This window comes from Apteryx mantelli, chromosome 2 (assembly GCF_036417845.1).
Source record: "Apteryx mantelli isolate bAptMan1 chromosome 2, bAptMan1.hap1, whole genome shotgun sequence".
NCBI lineage: Eukaryota > Metazoa > Chordata > Aves > Apterygiformes > Apterygidae > Apteryx > Apteryx mantelli.
This window is the reverse complement of record NC_089979.1, coordinates 104759764-104778983: the sequence shown is the minus strand read 5'-3', so window position 1 is coordinate 104778983 and position 19220 is coordinate 104759764. Positions and strand designations below refer to the sequence as shown.

The following is a 19220-nucleotide window of genomic DNA, read 5'->3' as shown; positions in this document are numbered from 1 at the left end:
GTGGTTCTGATTTTCAGAGGTGACTAGATGCCCAGAGTTTAGCTACAGAGCTTGAGACAGTAACCTGATTTTTCAGTGATCAGTGTTTTCCAGGTTGAGCTGTGTTTTCTGAAAATCAAGTTTCTTAGTGTCTCAAGTTACATACCTCCAAAACATTAGTTGCCTTTTAAACAATCTTTTGTTGATAAACAACTATTAAATAATTGCTAGGCTTATTAAAAGGAGTGGAAGAGTTCAGAGAAATTCAAGCAATGTCTGAATGGTGTTTAAATCATATTACATTATTTAGCACTTTACTTCAGCCAGAAATGAAGGCCCTGATCCAAGAGTTCCTGTGATCTGACTTATGTAAGTTTCACCTGATTATAATAGTCAGTTTGGGGCTTTTACAACAATAAAGTCTTCAGCAATGCTGTTGGAGACCATGTAATTCAGCAACTATTATTTTGAAAGCCTTTTCTCTTGAAGCTCTGCCAGCAGCATGTTGACTTTGAGCTTTATTGATCTATCCATGTTAAGAAAATGATTACATTTTGATATAGTATACTGATACTCAGCATAGTGATTGTTTGTGACTGTTTGAAGATTGTGATCTTGACTGTGTTTCCAGTGAGTATCAAATGTAAGATTACTCATTTAAGAGAGTGGTAAATAATTTTTAACACCCTTTTACATTCACCAGCATTAAAGCATTAGGGAAGATTTGTTCAGGGTTTTTTGGTTTCGAGGAGGCTGGGCTTCAGTGGATTGGCATATTGGCCTTTCTCATTGGAAGGCATGATGATACCTGCACCTGAATCCCATCTAAACCTCAACTTTGAGTTCCCTGCTGTTGCACAATTCCTTTCTGATTTTGGAGGATATTCTTCAGGATAGGAGTAGAAGCTGCTGCATTCAATAGTTACAAGTCATAGCTGAGGTAGGTGCACTGGCAGAGCAAAGCTAGGAAGTTCACACAAGTTTGGCCCAGTTTGGGTCTGATCTCCCTTTCCTGAACCATTTTTAGGCCAGAGTAGCCTCACTGATATTTATAAACTCCTCACAGTTTACTTATGGCCTCAGTGAAATAAGGTTTCCCAGTCAGGACTTTTTGCCTTCTGTGAGCACTAATGACCAGGTGCCTGTCACTAGTAACCTTGGTGGAATTATATCAGTTTATCACAAGATAAGTTGGCCCTGTGTGTATGGTGCCCTAGCTGTGAGACTTCATGCTGACCTCATTTGCATTTGTGTAACAGGGATGAGAGGGGGAAGATGGTTCTTCTTTTCCTGATGTAATATGTTCTTCATATAGAAAATTCTTCAGTTTTTTTCCACTCCTTTCTGAGAACCTGGGACTCTAGCCCTCCTTTTTGAGTCAGCTGTTACAGAAAGCCAGTGAATACTAGGTTATTCTCTTAGCATTGTTTTCAAAGACCCAAGGAATCAGTATACAGCATTGCAATTGTTGGATGCCTCACAGAAGAGAAAATTACTTCAGACATGACTTCTCATAATGCCAACATGGTTAAGGCTGGATTGTGTTCAGGGAGGAGGAGGACTTGTTTCTCCTGAGGTCAGAGCAAGAAAATGCAGACGTGAAAAATGTCTGAGGAAGTGAGGAAAGACAAGAAGTCTCTTAAAAATTTGGACTGAACTGAGTTTGCTGACTTTCAGGATGATCCAGACCTTTGAGTCTTTGAGAGTCTCCCATCATTTCAGCCCAGAGGACTGGTTGACTGGAGGAAACTCCAGATCCCTGTAGCAAAGCATTGGCTGTAATACGTGGTGGAATGTAATATATGGTGGGAAAGAATTCATTTTGTACAGACATTTTTATTCTTGAAGGTTATCTGGCATGTTCATATTCAGAAAATTTGTTTAGGATTTGTGTAGAACAGTTTATGTTTCTTCCCCAGAAGGTGCAGTTTAAGGTTTCCTTTCACAGGCCTGTTGAGCACACTGTAATCACATAAACAATAGTTTACATTATGAAACATTCTGGCATTATTTCTACAACCTGAGAAGGAAAAAAACTTCAGTAATGTCAGACAGAGACTTCTAGAAAAATAACTGGGCAGTCAGGATTAACAGGTCTAGAAGAGGCTACCTCAGAATTCTCTTCTGTGCACAGTCCTGAGGGAGATCATCTACTTTATCACTCATAAAATGATGACTGCACTTGATGTTCTGTAGTCTAGAATAAACTTCCAGTATCCCTGAGGCTTTTCACAGTCTGGTGAGGGGGACACTGAGGACTGTGCTCTGTGATTTGTTTTGTGTGTGGGCAAGATAATAACATTGTCATAAAATGCACCCCCTCAAGTGCTGAAAAGGCAAGATCCCTCTCCATTTCCACCTCTGACCTCTTCTCAAAAGAAGAGTCTAGACTGACAACAGAGAGCATTGGCACAACGTGTATAGGCACCCCCCAGACCTAAACACAGCTGCTCCTTCTAATTTTAGATCTACTAAACCTCTGACAGCTGGGGAACTTATCGACAGTGGTGTAAAACAGTGCACACAGAATCGTCACGCTAGCTAAACAGTCCCTGGTAAAATTCCCCACACCCATCTGGCTGGTAGTGAAGGCATGGTAGGTTGAACGTGTGAATGGGTGGGCGCGTGAGGGCCTGATCCTGAGCCAGGTGGTTTTGCGCTGCTCCAGTGACAGACAGAGTTTAAGACATATGAGCAGTTCACTGAGCTGGAGCATGGAAAGGAGAAGGTGTGCAAAGGCTAACTTTGCATTCGGGTAAAGGCAAATTTAGGTGCTCTGAAGCAGTGTATGAAACTGCTTTTCTCCCTCCCCATCCCATCCTGTCGTCCCCGCTGCTCTGGCTGTGTGGAGAGCCTGGGGGGTGCCCTCCCCACCCTGCCACGAGCCCAGCTACGCCACCTCACTCTCAAAGCATTCACTTTCTTTGGCCGGGTAACGGACGCGTTGCAGTCTGCAGCTGCTATGGGTCTGGACGATACCTTCATAGGTATTCAGATTTCACGAGGGTTTTGCTTGGTCAGGCAGGCTTAGAATTCCTCCTCTAACTACAGTTCACATCATTTGTACACAAATGATCAGTTTAAACATGTAGCTATGCTTCACTTCCTGTATTTCTCCATTCCTCCTGTGTTAGACGTTTCACTTTGACCTACAATACCCACCAGCTTCATAGCGAAGCAAGGGCAACTTCCAGCGATGACCACATGGCTTCATCTCAGCGCCTACCTGCCTCTCCTGCCTAATAGGATCTCCTCTGGTCTCCCCATTAATTCTAACCTTGGTGTCTCCTTTTCTCCAAAACACAAATCTTTACAGATGCACCCTATTAGTGAGCTGTGAGTCCTGGTGATTACAAAGCTCTTGTTTTTACATTCTTCCAGTCACCACGTGTGACTTCTGCTAGCTAGAGTTTCTGCTGCACTAGTCAAGGGCAGATTAGCACTCATTAATTTCACCGAAGCATGCTTTGTGGAAGGATTAGGGAAGGTGGATGCCTTATAAATGTTAGATTAGAATACGTCTGAGGCTTTGCTTCTCTGGGGTAAGTGGTGCTGTGTGGGGAAGAGTGAAAGCCATGATGTTTGTGCCTGTAGAGTTTCTGAAGAATGGAGCTTCACAGGAGCCAGAGTCAGCACTTAAGCACATGTATACACAATACCTGTGTAAGCTGGGAATATTTTTATACGCGGGAGTGGTTTTGTGTCACTGTTGTGTATTGTCACTTGAGGTTACTTTGCTTTTTAAACATTTCTTGCTAAATGCCCTCTTGCTACTTCCTCATCTTTTAATGCCCACAAAATAAAGTCTGATAGAAGCAGAAGAGACAAAGATGTTGAGGATGAGAAGCTCTGTTCTTGCCTTAGTTTGTCAGCAAACCTTTCCCTCCAGTTTGAACTCTTCCCTACTTACTTCTTGACACAGAATAGTGTCAGGAAAGTCTGTTACCAGCAAGTCTTTAGCAGATTCCTCAGCTTCTCTATCACGTAGCCAGTAAAAGACACAGAGCACTACATATAGAGGAAGCATGGGTTACACATACATGTGGAACTTGAGAAATAGGTTTAGCATGCCTTTTTTTTTGATAATGTTCTTTCTCTCTCTGTTAAAACTTAGTTTTACTGGTACTCAGGTGGACATCAAGCAGCCAGGTGGTTAACAGCCCTTTGTCAGATAAACAACCTGGATTCAGTACAAAATGTCCCAGTGAGTAGCACGACAAGGAAAATAAGTATGAACTAGATCAGACTAGATTGGTTACAGATCCCCTTTCTGCTTAAAGCCTGGTTCAGAAACATACATAAAAAGCACCTAACTTCCTGTGTGTGAGTAGATTGCAGTGGTATTACTTACATCTGTCTTTACCCTGTCCATCTTTACTGTTCATTAGAGGCTTCCCATAGGTAACTAACTGGAAGTTGCTGGGATTCTGCACCACAGAGCAAGAGAGACTTTTTGTACCTAGAGAGGAAGGATTTTGTTTGTTATGTTGTTCACTTGCTTGCATTCCCTACAGTTTGGCACAGATGTCATTGCAGGTCTGGAAAATGATGTTAATCTTTTTCGCGATGCAGTGAGCACAGCTCTGTCCCTTGTTCATGAAGACGTCACAGATGATGGGTGGAGGGTGGATCTCCTCACACTGGTTGTCCCATGGGAGATAGCTTATCTGAGGACGCCTGTGTTTCTGGAATAACATCTATTTGATTGAAAGCCAAAATTAGAGTAGGGAAGAAATTGGCTGCCCAGGGCTGATTGGTGTTTGGAGTCAAAGGAGGGGCAGCATTGACCTCATGGGGGTGATCACTCTTATCTGTCATGTCCAGTCTGCTGCACCTACAGATGTGCCCCAAGGGTTTGTGCTATTACTCTTCTTTCTGTTATTTTTTGTTTCCCTTTAAAAAGCCAGCTGAGAGCTTCTCACTAAAAGCCTTCATTTTTATCTGTTGCCCCCTCTTTGCCATGTTGCAGCCTGCAGTAAAGAATTCAGCACTCTCAAGAAAAATGATAAGGTCCCTCGACCAAATGGCTAGGCTTCCTCACTGGCCTCAGACGTTCACCTCTGTCTGTATTAGTGGTCCCACTGTTTTGTGACACAGGGAATTCTGGATCCTTTTTTTAATGAAAGTCCTAAGTATCAGTTTGTTCAATGTATGCTGGAACATATATAGCCCCTGTTATTTACTAATTTGTTTCTTTTTGTCTGTATGAATTAAGTTACACTTCAGGCTCTAGCTTATTAGGCAGTCCTGGCCTGACCTCTAACTTTAAGCATTTTTCTGCATGCAGATACCACAAATGCTTAATTAACTGGGCAATGCAGTGCTATATATAGAAATGAGTGTGCAAAATAGTCATTTTTAACAGCACTTGGATGTATCCCCATTTTCTGTAGTTAAATAACTAGTCAGTAAGGATCAGTTCCAGCTATGCTGTGTTGTGTCTTTTGAATTTTACTGAAGAAGGACTGAGAGCATTGCATAACTTATTATGGTTGCTCTGCCTAGACCTTCTGCTGACATTTTTTACGGCTACATGATTCTTCCTGTACCTTCAGAAGCTCATACAGGAACAATATTATTAATGGAAACATAATTTGAGTTGAAGAATTGGTCTTTGTTGTTGTCAAGACCAGCCAGTGGATACTGAGTCCTTAAATTCTCTGTGGACAAACAACTTGCCTGTGTACCTTGTATTTCTGAGAAAGGCATCTTCCACCTGCAGTGTTGCTCCTGCGTGAGAACAGAATTGGTGCCACAGTAAATGACTGTGATATAAAGGGAAAAGGGGCAAGGTCTGGATCTCAGGTCACAGCTAGTGCTAAGATTTGGTGCATTGAAACAAAATAGAATAGCTGTTATGTTTTATAATAGAAATAACAGGTAGAATTGCTGGAAATATTCTATCTTATGCAGATTTTGCACCTATGTAAACAGGAAGAGATCCTGGCTGCTTTTGTTGAGGCAAGTCTTGGCTTGTTGGGGTGGTTTATTTTGGTCTAATAGGCTTTTTTCATCTTGTTCTGCCTTTTTTAGCAACATTTTCTATAATTTGCTAGCAAGGATGGTGTTAAAGGTTTTCTCCTCCTCAGCATAACATTTCTAATCCACTGTTCAAATCAGTCGAATATTGTTGCAGCTTTATCTGTCTGCTGCTTGAATGGTTATGATGCCTTCATGCAAAACTCTTGTTGGACTTTAAAGCTACCGTTCAAGCATCAACTAATAGCAGCAAAATACTTCTGACTTGTCTTGGAATAACAAATGAGCCATTCAAACAAAAAATTACATGCACCGTAATGATCTGAAACAACTTTAAGAGACCTTTTCTTTGCCTCTTTCTATTGGCTGCAAAGTGTGAGTGAGGCATTGTATGGAGTAATCCCATGACCAAAAATTAGATTATCATGTTTATTTTCAAAGAAAGGCTAAAGGACAACTTCTTAGGGGCATTTATATGCCACAAGATGCATTTAAGTACCTAGTGAGATAAAAGTGATAAAGGAAGCATAGATAGATGTTCAAATCTCATTAAAAATCGAAGGCTGTTAGGTACCTCTATAGCTAAAGTGCTCCAGAAAGCCCAGTAGAGTTTTATCTTTCTCCTTTACTCCCTCAGTTCCTTGGAAAGCTAGGTCTTATGTTTTTATCCTCTCTTAAAGTCCCAGCTGAGAAGAAAATGACTCGGGAGATGAATGCCCCCTTTCAAATGGGATTTTGGCCCAGTACTGAAAAATGTGCCAGTGCCAAAGTCACCTAAAACTGAAAGGATTTTATGTCTGGGAGGGAGTCCCCTAACTACAAGAGAGGACAAACTGGCTCTGAGCTGAAAGCAAACTCCTAATCCTTCACGTGCCTTTTTCTCCAGGTGGCTATCTCACTGTCCTTTAAAAGCCACTCTCCAAATCCTGTTTCCCCAGAAGTCCATTTGGTTTCTCCTTTTTCCCCGCTACCAGACTCTCTTACTCATTGCAAAACACCTCCCTTCCCTCTCTACATTGCTCAACTCTTTCTAGGGAAGTGTGACTCAATCTCCTTGCCTTCCTTCCTTCCTTCCCAAGCATCCCAGCCTGGCTCCCATGTCGGGCCCAGCTACACTACCCTTCCCCAGAAAAAGGTGCCTGGAACTGCAAATACAGATAAATCATATTGTCATCCCCTTTCCCTTTGAATTATTAATTTTTTTTCCAAGGACTTTTGCATAAGCCACTGCTAATTGTGGGATCTAAAACAGTCTTGTGTGACATAAATTCTAAGCGCTCTGCAGAAAGTCCTCAGTGAAGCTCCCAGTACACATCAGATAGCACAAGACATCCACCCGGTGCCCTGCTTTTGGATAACTTTTCCACAATAAGGCTAGATAAAAGGGGAGATGAGGGGAAGAGCTGCTAGTTCAGTGATGCTCTGGATTCCTTGCAGTAAAAGTGGATTCCAGTTAAACTCCCCTATGCAGAAAGGGGAGATAAACCACTGAATTGCACTATTGTGTACATAGAGAGTAAAATGTAGAGCCTTTAAAGGACTTAAAAGGTCATCTCCAAACAAATCTGAGTTAATTAATTAAGTAGTAATGTATTAATTGTGAGTCAACCAGAACCAACAAGAAATTATTACCATGAATTATTGTAGAACTAATTAATGTGTGCCTGTGTGTGTGTATATAGACATGCATGTGCACAGCCATTATTTCTACAAAGACAACGTCGAGTAACTGTTTGAGAAACTTGTACAAATGCTGAGCCTGTTCTGCGATCAGTACATCTGAAAAGTCTGATTTCCAGATATTTGTCACATTGTCTGTGCTCCAAGAATGAATAGATTTTTCCCACTAGAGAAAGGGAGGGCCAGGAACCTGTCTGTCACAAAAGAAATAGAAAACCTTCTTGACTGCATTTTTTTTTCAGTTTAAGTCAAGTCTCCAGGCAAAACTGTACATCCTGCTTTCCCATTTCTCAGTCAAACTTAATAAAAATCCTTAGTATTTCCACTGGAGCAGCTTCTCTCTCCTGATCCATTGCCTGCTTCAGTGGAGTTTTTCCCGTTTCCTTTTGGAAAAAAAAAAACAGGTTTGTCAGAAGTGCTCGGTTTGAGCATGAAGAGTTTTTGTGTGTTAACTAGCCCTGTAAAACCACTGTGAGAGCTCAGCGTGAGGCTGGTGGCCTCATTGCCTCTCAGTCCTCCCTAGCAGAGTGAGCTCCGTAACTGAAATTAGGCCCTTCCACAGCAATACTGTGTAATAAAGGCAACTGTAAGGATACTCTGGGTGCAAGGCCTGGACTACGCAGAAATAGCTACCAGTGCCGCTCCAGGTCTGTAGCTGCAGAAAGTCTTAATGAAGATGATTGACTGGGTCAGCATCTCTATCATTGCCTGTGTCAAGTAATGAACTGTATTAGTGTGCCCCGTTGCACATTAATTTGGACTTGGCAACTCCTAATAAACACAGTATAGTGTGTTTGTGCAGCTACTTCTGTGTAGATGCATTTTGAGGACAAGCCTCAGAAATACAAACAAGAAAATACGCCGATATACACAGTAATGTATATATAATCTACCTCCCTCTCATTTCATTACATAAGACCAGCAGGCGTGAGAAGAAAAAAAAAAAGCAATTTCAATTTTTTATAACTGCGGAGACTAGAAACCAGCGCATACAAAGAAAAGCTCTCCAGACTACAAAGAGAGCAGGCTGGCCAAAAGCATGTGTTCAGGGCAGGGTAGCACTGCAGGGGCCTGCGGTTTTCTTGGGGGCCCAGCGAAGGCTGAGTTAGGTGCTCGGCTCCTGTCATCCCTCCCCAGGAGCTCTAGCAAAAATGCCTGTTGATGCCGTAGGAGTTTACCTGCAAGCAAGGGGAATACCCAAGAAATGTTACGCCTTTACAAAACCTGGTAAAACTTGTTGGCTGCTTTGGAAAAGCAGCATTTTTACAAACGGGAATTGTTTGGTCAGCAGATTAGAATTCTCCTCCCAGCCGTCCTCCTGCTATTCGCGCTTTGTCCCAAACTGTTTATGCTGCATTTGTGATGATAGTTCTGCCTTTCTCTTAGGTCTATCTCTTATAGCGATAATGCCATCTTCTTTTACATTTACTGCTAGCAGTGCCACAAACCAGCATCCTGTTTGCCTTCTTTATTGCAGCTGCATATGGGGCAGAAGGCTTTAGGGACTTTCATGCAATAATTCCCAAATCTTTTTCCCGTAAGTATACTGCAGACTCAGCTCACTACAGAGCATTTCCATCTAGTTCCTACTTTTATGTTTTTTTCCCTCATTTCAGTTCTCAGTAATTTATATTTGTGTACATACGCTACCAACGGACTTGAGTAGTCTTAACCTTTTTTGGTTTGTTCGCATGTATTTTGTTTTAACATAGTAAATCTGTTTCAAAAGCCACCTTCTCCAAATTTCCTAGCAGGCGAGGGGTCTGTAATCTTCTTAAATAAATATATTTACATACAAATTCTTAGTCTTATAATTAAGAGAACAAATTTAGTGTATGATTTATGAAAAACTGTCCCGTGGTCAAGCTGAATACTTCTGTTACTTCCGTTCACCATGCTGAAAACAGCAGTATTGGGTTATATTCCACTGAATTTGTAGGATACTTTAGACCATTTCTGTTTAGCCATCTTTGTAAATCATTCTCGAGTCACTGATTTTTTTTTCTGAACCTCTAAATTATTCCCCTTTCTAGGACATCATACATTTTAAAGGAAAGACTGCTATTTATGACATACACTCACTCTGTTTTAGGTATGATTTCTATTAAAAATACAATATTTGAAAAAATGTTAAAATGCCTAAAATGATAGACTTTTTATTAAAAGGTGTTCACCCAAGTGGTATCCAGAAATGTAAACGCCTTTGCTCTCAGCACGTTTCCTGGTAGTATTTTGAGTCAGATCCTGCTGTCAGTCCCACCCATGCAATCCAGCCGGACCTTCAGGAAGGTTGCAGGGTGTAACAGGGAACACACTGGCAAACATTTCATTTTCAGATGAATGTCAAAATCTTTCATCCCTTGAGGTATTTATTGCCCATGGCTTAATTACATCATTGCAACAACACCATTTATGAATCAGGCTACCAGAAAGTGACTGTTACACAAAAGAAAAAGACCCTTCTTTACTGGGTGAAAGAGATCTCTCGCTTGCTACGCCAGCCAGTATGCTTTCCACGTTGGGAGTGGGGTGAAGGAAGAGGTGTTTCACTGAAAGGAAAGGAAGATTTGGGAAAAAAATGGAATGGTAATTTTCAGTTTAATGAAAACTATTTTTCCACCAAAATCATGTGATTGGAAAAGAGGGAAGGGATTATAAAGATGATTTAGTCTACATAAAACATAATCCAGCCCTGTGGAGAGAAGAGGAATGAATAGTGGCATTAACTGAACTGAGCGTTGGCCCTTATCTGTAGCCTGTCTAGGTTCAGGCCTTTGCTGTGTTGGCATAAGACAAAATTTACTTGCCTAGGTGCTATCCCACACAGTGAGGCTATGCCAAATTTATACCTGTATTTTACTTATATTTGCAAGTGATTGTCACCAGTAGGATTATAATGCAAAGCAGTTCTCCAATAAAGTCAAAACGTTTCTCCCACTCACCTTAGTTGATTTGGCGTATTTTAACAGTAGCTCACAGCTGCAGAGATCCTCTCCTCTAACTCAGCGACCCTAATCCTGCTGTCTTAAAAACACAGCTAACTCTGCTATAATTTCAGTGCTAGTTCTAGCTCTAGCTGCTTCCTCCCATCCTTCCCTGCTCTGGTTTCTCTATCAGTGTTTGTACTGTTTGCTCTCCTGTTGTCCTTGCTTACCCTATTGCCCTGCAAAACAAATATTTGGATTCAGTACAACCCTCAGGATCTTCCTGCCAAGTGGAGAATGTTGCATTTTCAATTCATTTTCATCCAGTGTCTTTGATGAGTCGCTTATTTTCGCACTCGTGTCAGACAAATCCAAATGATGTGGATTCATTATAAATTTCATTCCAATTAGCCCAAATTGTCAAAGTGGATGTTACAAAAGTCTGAAAGTGACCTAGGAACAGACATGTAATGTGACTTAGGTGCCCAGCTCCCTTGATGCCTTGTATTTGTCTTACTGATATTCATTGCTCCCTATGTTACGAGCTCATCACATTGCCCATAGAAATGCAGTCATGTTTGTTGCTTCTGTTTTTTAGGTATATTGTACATTCTGTTCAGAAATTATCTCCTTTGATGTGATTGTTTCTTTGCCACTATATTTGTTTTGCAACGAAACTGAGTGGCATCCTGTATTGTTTTTTTCAGCCAGTAATATTAAAATAGAGACTCAGAGTGATGAAGAGAATGGGCGTGCCTGTGAAATGAATGGGGAAGAATGTGCGGAGGATTTACGAATGCTTGATACCTCGGGAGAGAAAATGAATGGCTCACACAATGGCCCAGGCAGCAAAGCTATGTCAGGAGTTGGAGGCATTCGACTTCCTAACGGAAAGCTAAAGTGTGATATCTGTGGGATAATTTGCATCGGTCCCAATGTGCTCATGGTTCACAAACGAAGCCACACTGGTAAGGCCCGGCATAGTTTTTCCTTTAGTTGACAAGATTTGGCCACGTGTTAGGAAAAGACGTGTTTTCTGTGTGTATCGTGCACATGTTCCCTCCTGTAAGATAATGCAGCATCTGTGGGCATTTGGAACTGTGTTATTTTGTTATTCTGTTTTGGATCGGACAGGAATTGAGATTTCTTCATGATTCCTTCTTGATGGAAGTCCATTTATTGTGTCAGAAATTAAAAAAAAAAATCCTAGATTTGTCAGCATAATAGAAGGCAAGCATAATTTCATTTATTCCAGTCAAAAGTTGTACATTGTGCTGATTCCAAATGTTGATGTTGAAAGTAATGTACAGTTTGGTTTGAAGCTACATGAAAAATTGAACTTTCAAAAAAAAAAAGAAATCTTAATTTCTATCAAATTTCTAAGATTTTCTGGAAAAAAAAGAACACAGTTGTGACCAACTCTGCAATGGACACAGTTCTAATGCTTTCAACAGTGCCACAAAGTTATTTATGGATCAGTGATTATGAAAGTGTTTGGCAAAACAAATAAGTAGTTTACAGGTTTAAGGGAACTATCTTGTGCAGTTTTAGACAAAAAGGGTTTAATTCTATGTCAAATGTTTCATGAAATAAAAGCAAGTGTTGTCACTGGTTGGGTCTGGACTAAAGGGTTTCCACCGGAACTTCAAGAGAGACATGTAAAGAAGCTGTTCTCCATAGCAACACCTTGTCACTGTCACAGAGCTGCGTATCGTCTTGCCTTGATTTTCTAATTCTAAATAGCCTCAAAGAGGGCAAAAAGTGAAGAAGCTGAAACAAGTCAAGAAGTAAAGACTAGGGTGAGTTTCATCTTACCTGCTACAAGCTACCTACAAATTAGGCCCCGATTCTAAGCTCTAAGACCATCCATAGTCAAATGGGAACTGAACTGTACTGTGGTGACACACCAAGAGGGCTTAAATCCTAGGGTTTCCTGTTGTTTTGTATATGAGTCATGAAGTTACTTTAAAAATAAATATATAGATCTGACATTTGCGCATGAATACTCAAATGGGAGGGAATTTTAAGATACTCTTAAGGTATGAATGACCTGTCCAATGGTCAAAGTTTCCACTGAAATATTCACACTAATGAACAAACAGGTGTTTCTTCCTCCCCAACACCCCCGATTACATTTAAATGATTTCCCCAGAACCATCAAGGAGCAAGGTTAATAAAGCATTTTTGGAGTTTAATGTGGAGGACAAGCACAGCAGTAACTGGCAAAGATACATGAAAAGACCCCAAAGCCCCCTCCCAGTGATCCTGGCTATCATTTTAATTGTGGCTGTGCAAGCTCTTGGAGGGTGCGAGCTTTTTGTTTATGGTGATGGTTAGAAATGCTGTTACATTTGCCTGTTTCAAAGCACTCTTCAATTAAATATGATAAATCCTTCTGTCCAGGGAAGAGCAGATATATGTCTTTATTGGAAAAGCCACATATAATTCTTAGAAGAGAGGCTGCAACTTACTTCCTACATAATATTAAGGGGGTTTTGGTTGTTGTTTTCTTTTTTAAGAAATGTTGAATGTTAGTGCGATCCTTTAAAAGTCGATAAAATGTATATGGAAAATGACTTGTACATGAGGCCTTTCTGACAGGCCCATTGGCTTAAACAGGGTATTGTAGTAGTTGAAATAAAATGCTGCTACTGAAAATGCACTTAAAAGTAGAAGACTTTGTGCTCGTTTAACGAGGCTGCTCTTTTATTAAAAGTACATTAAGGAGGTATGGCAGGAGCTATTGGTTAATTTAGTATAGCTAAAATACAGAGTCAATTTGTAGCTTGGTAGATATCTGATAAAATGAAAAAAGAGAGAAACAGAAATAGAATGAATGTGTCTATATGTGTACACGCATGAACACATGTGGAAATGGAGAGCTGCCAAACTATAGCCATGTTTGGCGTAATATTGAAAAATTGGAGGCTAAAAGAAAAAAACCCTCAAATCTATAAATTTGCCCTGAATTGAAGTCGTGTTGTACAGATAGCCAGCAAGAGGCTTTTGCATCATACAGCCCTTCAAAAAAAGGTTATCAGGGAGACGCGCATAGCGCAAAGGCCTTGGCAAGCGCCTGGTGCTTGCAGTGGAGCCACAGCAGCCACCACTGGTCCTTCACCTGCTGCAACCCATGCACCTGTCTGAGTGTGCAGCAGCCCGCAGGAGCTGCGACACCGCCTGTCCCTGGTGTCGCTGCTTGAGGGCAGCTGCTGTGGGTCCCCAAAGGTCAGGAAGGGTGTTTGCAATCACCTGGGAGGGGACAGACCTGGTTTTTGTGAGGTTGTAGCTGAGCTGGTTGCGTGCACCACCACAGGCACTGGGTGGTATCTGGAGGACCCCGCTGCGTGCCTGCGGCTTTGGAGGCCAAGTTCAGAGCTGCCTTTTCCCCTGTGCCAGTGTCTCCAGAAGCTCCAGCGTTTTTCCTAGTACAGACCTCAGACTTCCAAAACATTGTGCATGGCAGAGTAATTTTCATACGTGCTAAATGGGCAGTACCTAGCGAGGCCTGGCACTGTAGGTCTGGGCATCCATGACTTCACAGAAGCAATCCCTTGCCAATAGGATCCTCTTTTTAACCAGGGAATATAGTTAAAACTTGCAGTGGAAATACCTTGAGAGCTTCAGTTTGCTCAGCAGAACCTCCTGCTTTTATTTTTAATAAACTGAAGTTGAATCCCTTAATCCTTCTATGGAAATAAAGCCTTTGCTTTTCATCAGGTCTCGCCCTGAGCTCCAGTGGTGAGCAAATCTGCTAGTGGGAGCTGTGCTTTTTCAGGGAGAGACAAGAGAGTGGAGGAGCAGAGCTGGTAGCTTAAATTAAAGGGATGTCATGAGGAAACAGTAGTAAATGCTTTTCCTTTCAGTTGTGCGGTGCAAATTAAAGTAGAAATGGGATATACTATTAGAGACATTTAACTGACTACACTGAAGCCCATTTCAATGCACGCCTGATGAAGGAATAAGCCTTGCAAATGAATTACTTTGCTGCTAATTCATGTAAAACCTGCATATGCAGTGAGGTTTACTTAAATAAATATTTGATAAATGAACAAAATTCTGGCACACTAAAATGCCAAAATAAAATGACTGCCTGACCTGATAAAAGGCATAATTACATTTAATGAATACACCTGCCAAGTGCAGATATGCAGAGCAGCACCTGATATTTTCTACCCCCTTCTGTGTGCAAGCAGCTGTAAAACACTGGCTATTTCCTAGTACTTTACCTGTTGCTCCCATCTGTGGCGTGAATCCTGCTCACTGGTTCTGACTCCCTTCACTCTCCTGCTCCAAAGCTTCTAGTAAGTTGATTTGCTTCAGCCTGCTGTTGCTTTTTTGCTCAGTGTTTAGGAAGAAGGACATTTAGCATGGAGAGGGTAGCAAAGAGAGAAAACTCCCTCCTGCTTGCTGATGTTGCGACTGCAGGGTATAGATTTGTGCTTCACTAGGTTAGTGTGTAGGTATGTGTGTGCATGTGTGTATATGTACATGTATATGTGTGCATATATGTATATACATTCCCTCTTTATGCATGTAGTACCTTAGCACTTAGTTGGCTTGTGTGTTGTTACTTGGATCCCAGTGTGTCAAACTGAGGCCAGAGGCACACACGCTACCCTAGAGCAAAGTGAGCAACAGCGGTTGATTAAATTAGGGATCCCACTTCAGTTTCTGCTCCTGGGCCCATGCTGGTCCGTAGCTACGCTCTAGGCAGTGAAACCCAGCCAGGACAGACATGTGCTGTGCAGAACAGGCAAACAAATCACATGTGAACCAGACCGTTTAACTAAAAGACACAGTACGTACTGTTTTCTTTTTCTGCTGTGCAAATTTTCCCCATGTTTTGGATAGTGCCACACTGAGTCAGGGTGCATCAGCAAGCAGCTGCGCCCCACCAAGCCTGGGAGCCAGGCTGGCTTGGCGTGCGTGATGGCACGAACGCAGGCTTTGCCCACTGCCCGGCCTGCAGCCTGAGCAACCATGGGCCAGCCAGAGCGCGCAGGCACTGCAGGGCTTTCCAGTGGCGATGCAGCTGTGCTTGCCTTTGTACAGAAGTTTAAGTAGTGGTTCCCTTACATTTATCCTGCTGTAAGTTTTGTAGAGATATTGAGTGTGCAGCAGTCTCCTTTTAAATGCTCCATCTGTCTGTCTTTGCTGCCCAAAATAAGGTTTCACCCTGTAATTGTGAGAGCTGTAGGCTGGAGCTCCGTTTCAGTCTTACTTTACATGTATCTCCCGGAGTACTTTTACAATCCTTGTTTTCTCCTCCTATGCTTCTAAGAGTAAAAATAACTGAAATGAATGCTAGAAAAGCTGCCTAGTAAGAATTAACCATTTCTTCTGAATTTGTGTCCCTCCTTACAAGTTGACTTCTTCGTCACTGTATCAGTCCATTTCTGAAAAATACCTTCCACAGTGAGTAACTGTCACAAAGACTAGAAGGTAAAGCAGAGACAGACCTTCACCCATTTTTTTTCTTAACAACTACTGTGCATGGCTTATTAAGTATGGTTTTAAAATCCTATAAGGCTAATGGTCTCATTTCTGCAGGGCTACCCCAGTTTAAATCAGTTGAGGATATAGTTCAGAGGAATACAGTTACGTGAATACAGAAGGTGAGCTCATTTGGCTTGGCAGGGAATATGCTGACCTGCTTGAAGCTATTTGGCCAATGAATATATCTTGCCGTAAAATAGATTCATTTTACTGTTAGCTGACTGTTAGATTTGCCAGTCCTGATAGTGGAGTTTGCAGATTTTTCTGTTGGGACAATGCTGCTACTTTTCTACTGCATTACCCAAAAGTAAGGAGCGATCATGCTGCACATATGTACATACAAGTTGGTCTGAAATAGGTAAAATAATAAATGATGATCAAGGGAGAAAGAAGAAAGGAATAGTTTAACTTCTGGGGGGGGGGTTGCACATTTTAACTTCTGCACTGAAATTTTATATTGAATATTATTGTTATGTAAAGAAAATCAAAACTAAGAACAGGTCATCTCTGCCGTATTTTGAATATTATAGATATATTATAATTGCTATAGCAGATTACATTTATGCCTAAAAGAAACAGCATTCAGCACAGGAGTTTCAAAGGCTGGTTGGGCTTAGTCCAGGGCTATCTCTTAGGAGAAATGGGCATGCAGGAGAAGTGCCTGTTGATGGAGTGCTTTCATGTATAAATTGTTTCCTGTATTCCTGCCTGATACAACTGGAAACATATTTTATTTCCCAGTGACTTAAGAAAAGCCCTCATCTATCTTAAATTAAAAATAAATGAACAAATGAGCTTATCAATCAATTTCTAACAGCCATGAAAAACAAAAGCCATATGAATTTTTGCAACGGCAATCTGATGCGCTGCCTTGCTAACAGGCACAAATTTAGACAAATAAAGTCTGTGTTACTTAAAGTTTTCCCCTGTGTCTTTCCAAAGTGTAGAACAGCAGAGTCCATTTCTACGAGTCCTCCGTTAATACCTTGCCTAAAGCAGGGTTAGGACTTTTGTATGGAAGTACAGGGTTTCCTCTGCACTGTCTTAACTTAGGTGATTTTGCTCTCTCTCTTTCTCTCTCTTTCTCTGTCTCTTTCCTGATTTGGCTGCTTAGGGACAGACAGGTAATGGAGAAGAAATTGAAAGGGAAAATACAGGGAAAATGTAAATGAAAAGAAGTTATTATAACTGTTATAATGAAGTGCCTTTCATTTAAATATAAGAATGTAACGCTGAAATGAACTTGTGATCCTGAAATGCATTTTTAATGAGTTTCCTTTTTATTTTGCTGCTTCAGTGGCATATTTTAAAGACCCTTTGAAAAAAGCCACATTAAAAAACCCACCAAATGCCACAACATGCAAAATTGGATATTGGTTTATTCCAAAACTGCTGATCAGGAAGAGTGGCTCTTCAACACAAAATGTTGCAGTCACTTTATTTAAATGAGTTTGAATTTGCATTGTGATGTGCCATTCTGATTTAGAAAAAAAAAAATTAGATTTTCAGATCAAATTGACCCAGCCAGTGAAGCATTAAGAAACTGGCAGGTTTAGTCTGAAAGCCTCATGTTATATCAAACCTGCAGCCGGTGGGAGTCACAGAGCAGCAGTGAGAAAACAACTTTCTCACTGAAATCTTTCTCTTGTTACTGTGTAAGATTTTTTGTTCTCACACATTTTCTCCTTCTCCCCTTAGGGGAACGCCCTTTCCAGTGCAATCAGTGCGGAGCCTCCTTTACACAGAAAGGCAACCTTCTTCGCCACATAAAGTTGCACTCGGGTGAAAAGCCCTTCAAATGTCACCTGTGTAACTACGCCTGCCGTCGCAGGGATGCCCTCACGGGCCACCTGAGGACTCACTCGGGTAAGTGAGGGTGCCGGGCCGCCATGGTGTCCCCACGAACTGTTTTCCCTGGTACTTCGTGGCTGGTTAAAAGTTTCGGTGGTAGGGTTTCACCTGCCGAGCCTCATGGGAGTAATCCATTTCGTGGAACTGCTGATGTGAATGAAAGGTGTGGAACGTTTTGGGGTTTGGGTGTAATTTATCCACATGCAGAGACAACATATGCTGTAAACATGGGAGGTTTAAAGTCATGAAATCTCAAAACCCTTCAATCTGGTAGCGATTCTCTGCATAAGGAGTAAATACCACCTACAGCATTTAGCAGTAGTTGTTTGCTGCACCTTGTTTTTACAAGTACATTGAGAGCAAAAGGGTGAGGAGGAGAAGGAGAGATGACACTCTAAATTAGAGGACTCTACTAGAGGCTTTCAGTGTTTTCTCTCAACAGTAATATCTGAATAAATATTGTTACATACTTGGGCTTTTCTATTAACGTGAACCTCTCATTGTTTGAAAAAAAAGCCATAGTCACAAACCTTCTGTGAAGCAAATCCAATTTAGCACCTCTAAAGAACCTTTAAGTCAGCCCATAGTCTCATCCAATCTTCCAGGCTAAGCTGGAAATGCAAATTGTTATTTGGATAGGAGACCTCCAAGACAAACTTGCAGGACCTGATGCCAGTAACTTTACATGTGAAATTTGGCTTTGGGACAATAGTTGAGTAGTGCAAGGGGAGCTTGGCAAGTGACATCTGTGTCTTGTGCAAAACTAAGGCAATTTTTCTAACACACATTAAATGATGTGTTGGTCCCACATGTCCTCTTGTCCTTTTGGATCCTGACTTGGTTTAGGAAAACACATGTTTATTTTTTTTTTTCCCCTCTCCTCTACTGATTTTAGTAGTAGTGCAATTTTAATCATAATTTTTCATGTGTACATGAAACTACCCCTAGATACTTCCAACAAACTCTTAGAATTTCCTAGGTAAAGAGACACTATGTAAATATGGGTTTTGATTAGTTCCAATAAAACTAGCAAATTGCCATCAATACATATAATAAAATTTGGATGTCTGAGTCTGATTTTCATCTGAGAATTTGTAAATAAAATTCAAAGGTTAGGCTGTGTGACCATCTAAAACTATGAACTCACATAAAAACTGACAGTCTTTTCATGTTAAGACAGAAAATTTGGGTCCAGAAGTCCATGAAACCATGTTTTTTACTGTGAAATTCCTGGAACTGGCTGAATCTCATCATTGTAATATAGAAAAACTTTAGTCATGCCATTTCTCTTGAATTTCCAGAAATAGA

General features: G+C 41.1%; 1 protein-coding gene and 1 long non-coding RNA gene across 7 annotated transcripts in view; one reads left to right on the top strand and one right to left on the bottom strand.

Moving 5' to 3' along the window:
* Positions 1-19220, top strand: part of IKZF1 (IKAROS family zinc finger 1) — a 73585-nt gene that overhangs the window by 40253 nt on the left and 14112 nt on the right. For 4 of the 6 annotated variants that reach the window (XM_067291174.1, XM_067291179.1, XM_067291176.1 and 1 more), the window contains 2 exons: positions 11270-11530; positions 17760-17927. In XM_067291174.1, the coding sequence (XP_067147275.1) occupies positions 11270-11530; positions 17760-17927 (429 nt within the window). The remainder of the gene's footprint in view (positions 1-11269; positions 11531-17759; positions 17928-19220) is intronic. The other 2 variants (XM_067291178.1, XM_067291177.1) reach the window with 1 other exon arrangement.
* The window catches only part of LOC106492885 (uncharacterized), a 27236-nt gene continuing 9864 nt past the window's right edge, over positions 1849-19220 (bottom strand). Inside the window, exon 3 of the long non-coding RNA XR_001294076.2 lies at positions 1849-1941. This is a non-coding gene — a long non-coding RNA (uncharacterized lncRNA). The remainder of the gene's footprint in view (positions 1942-19220) is intronic.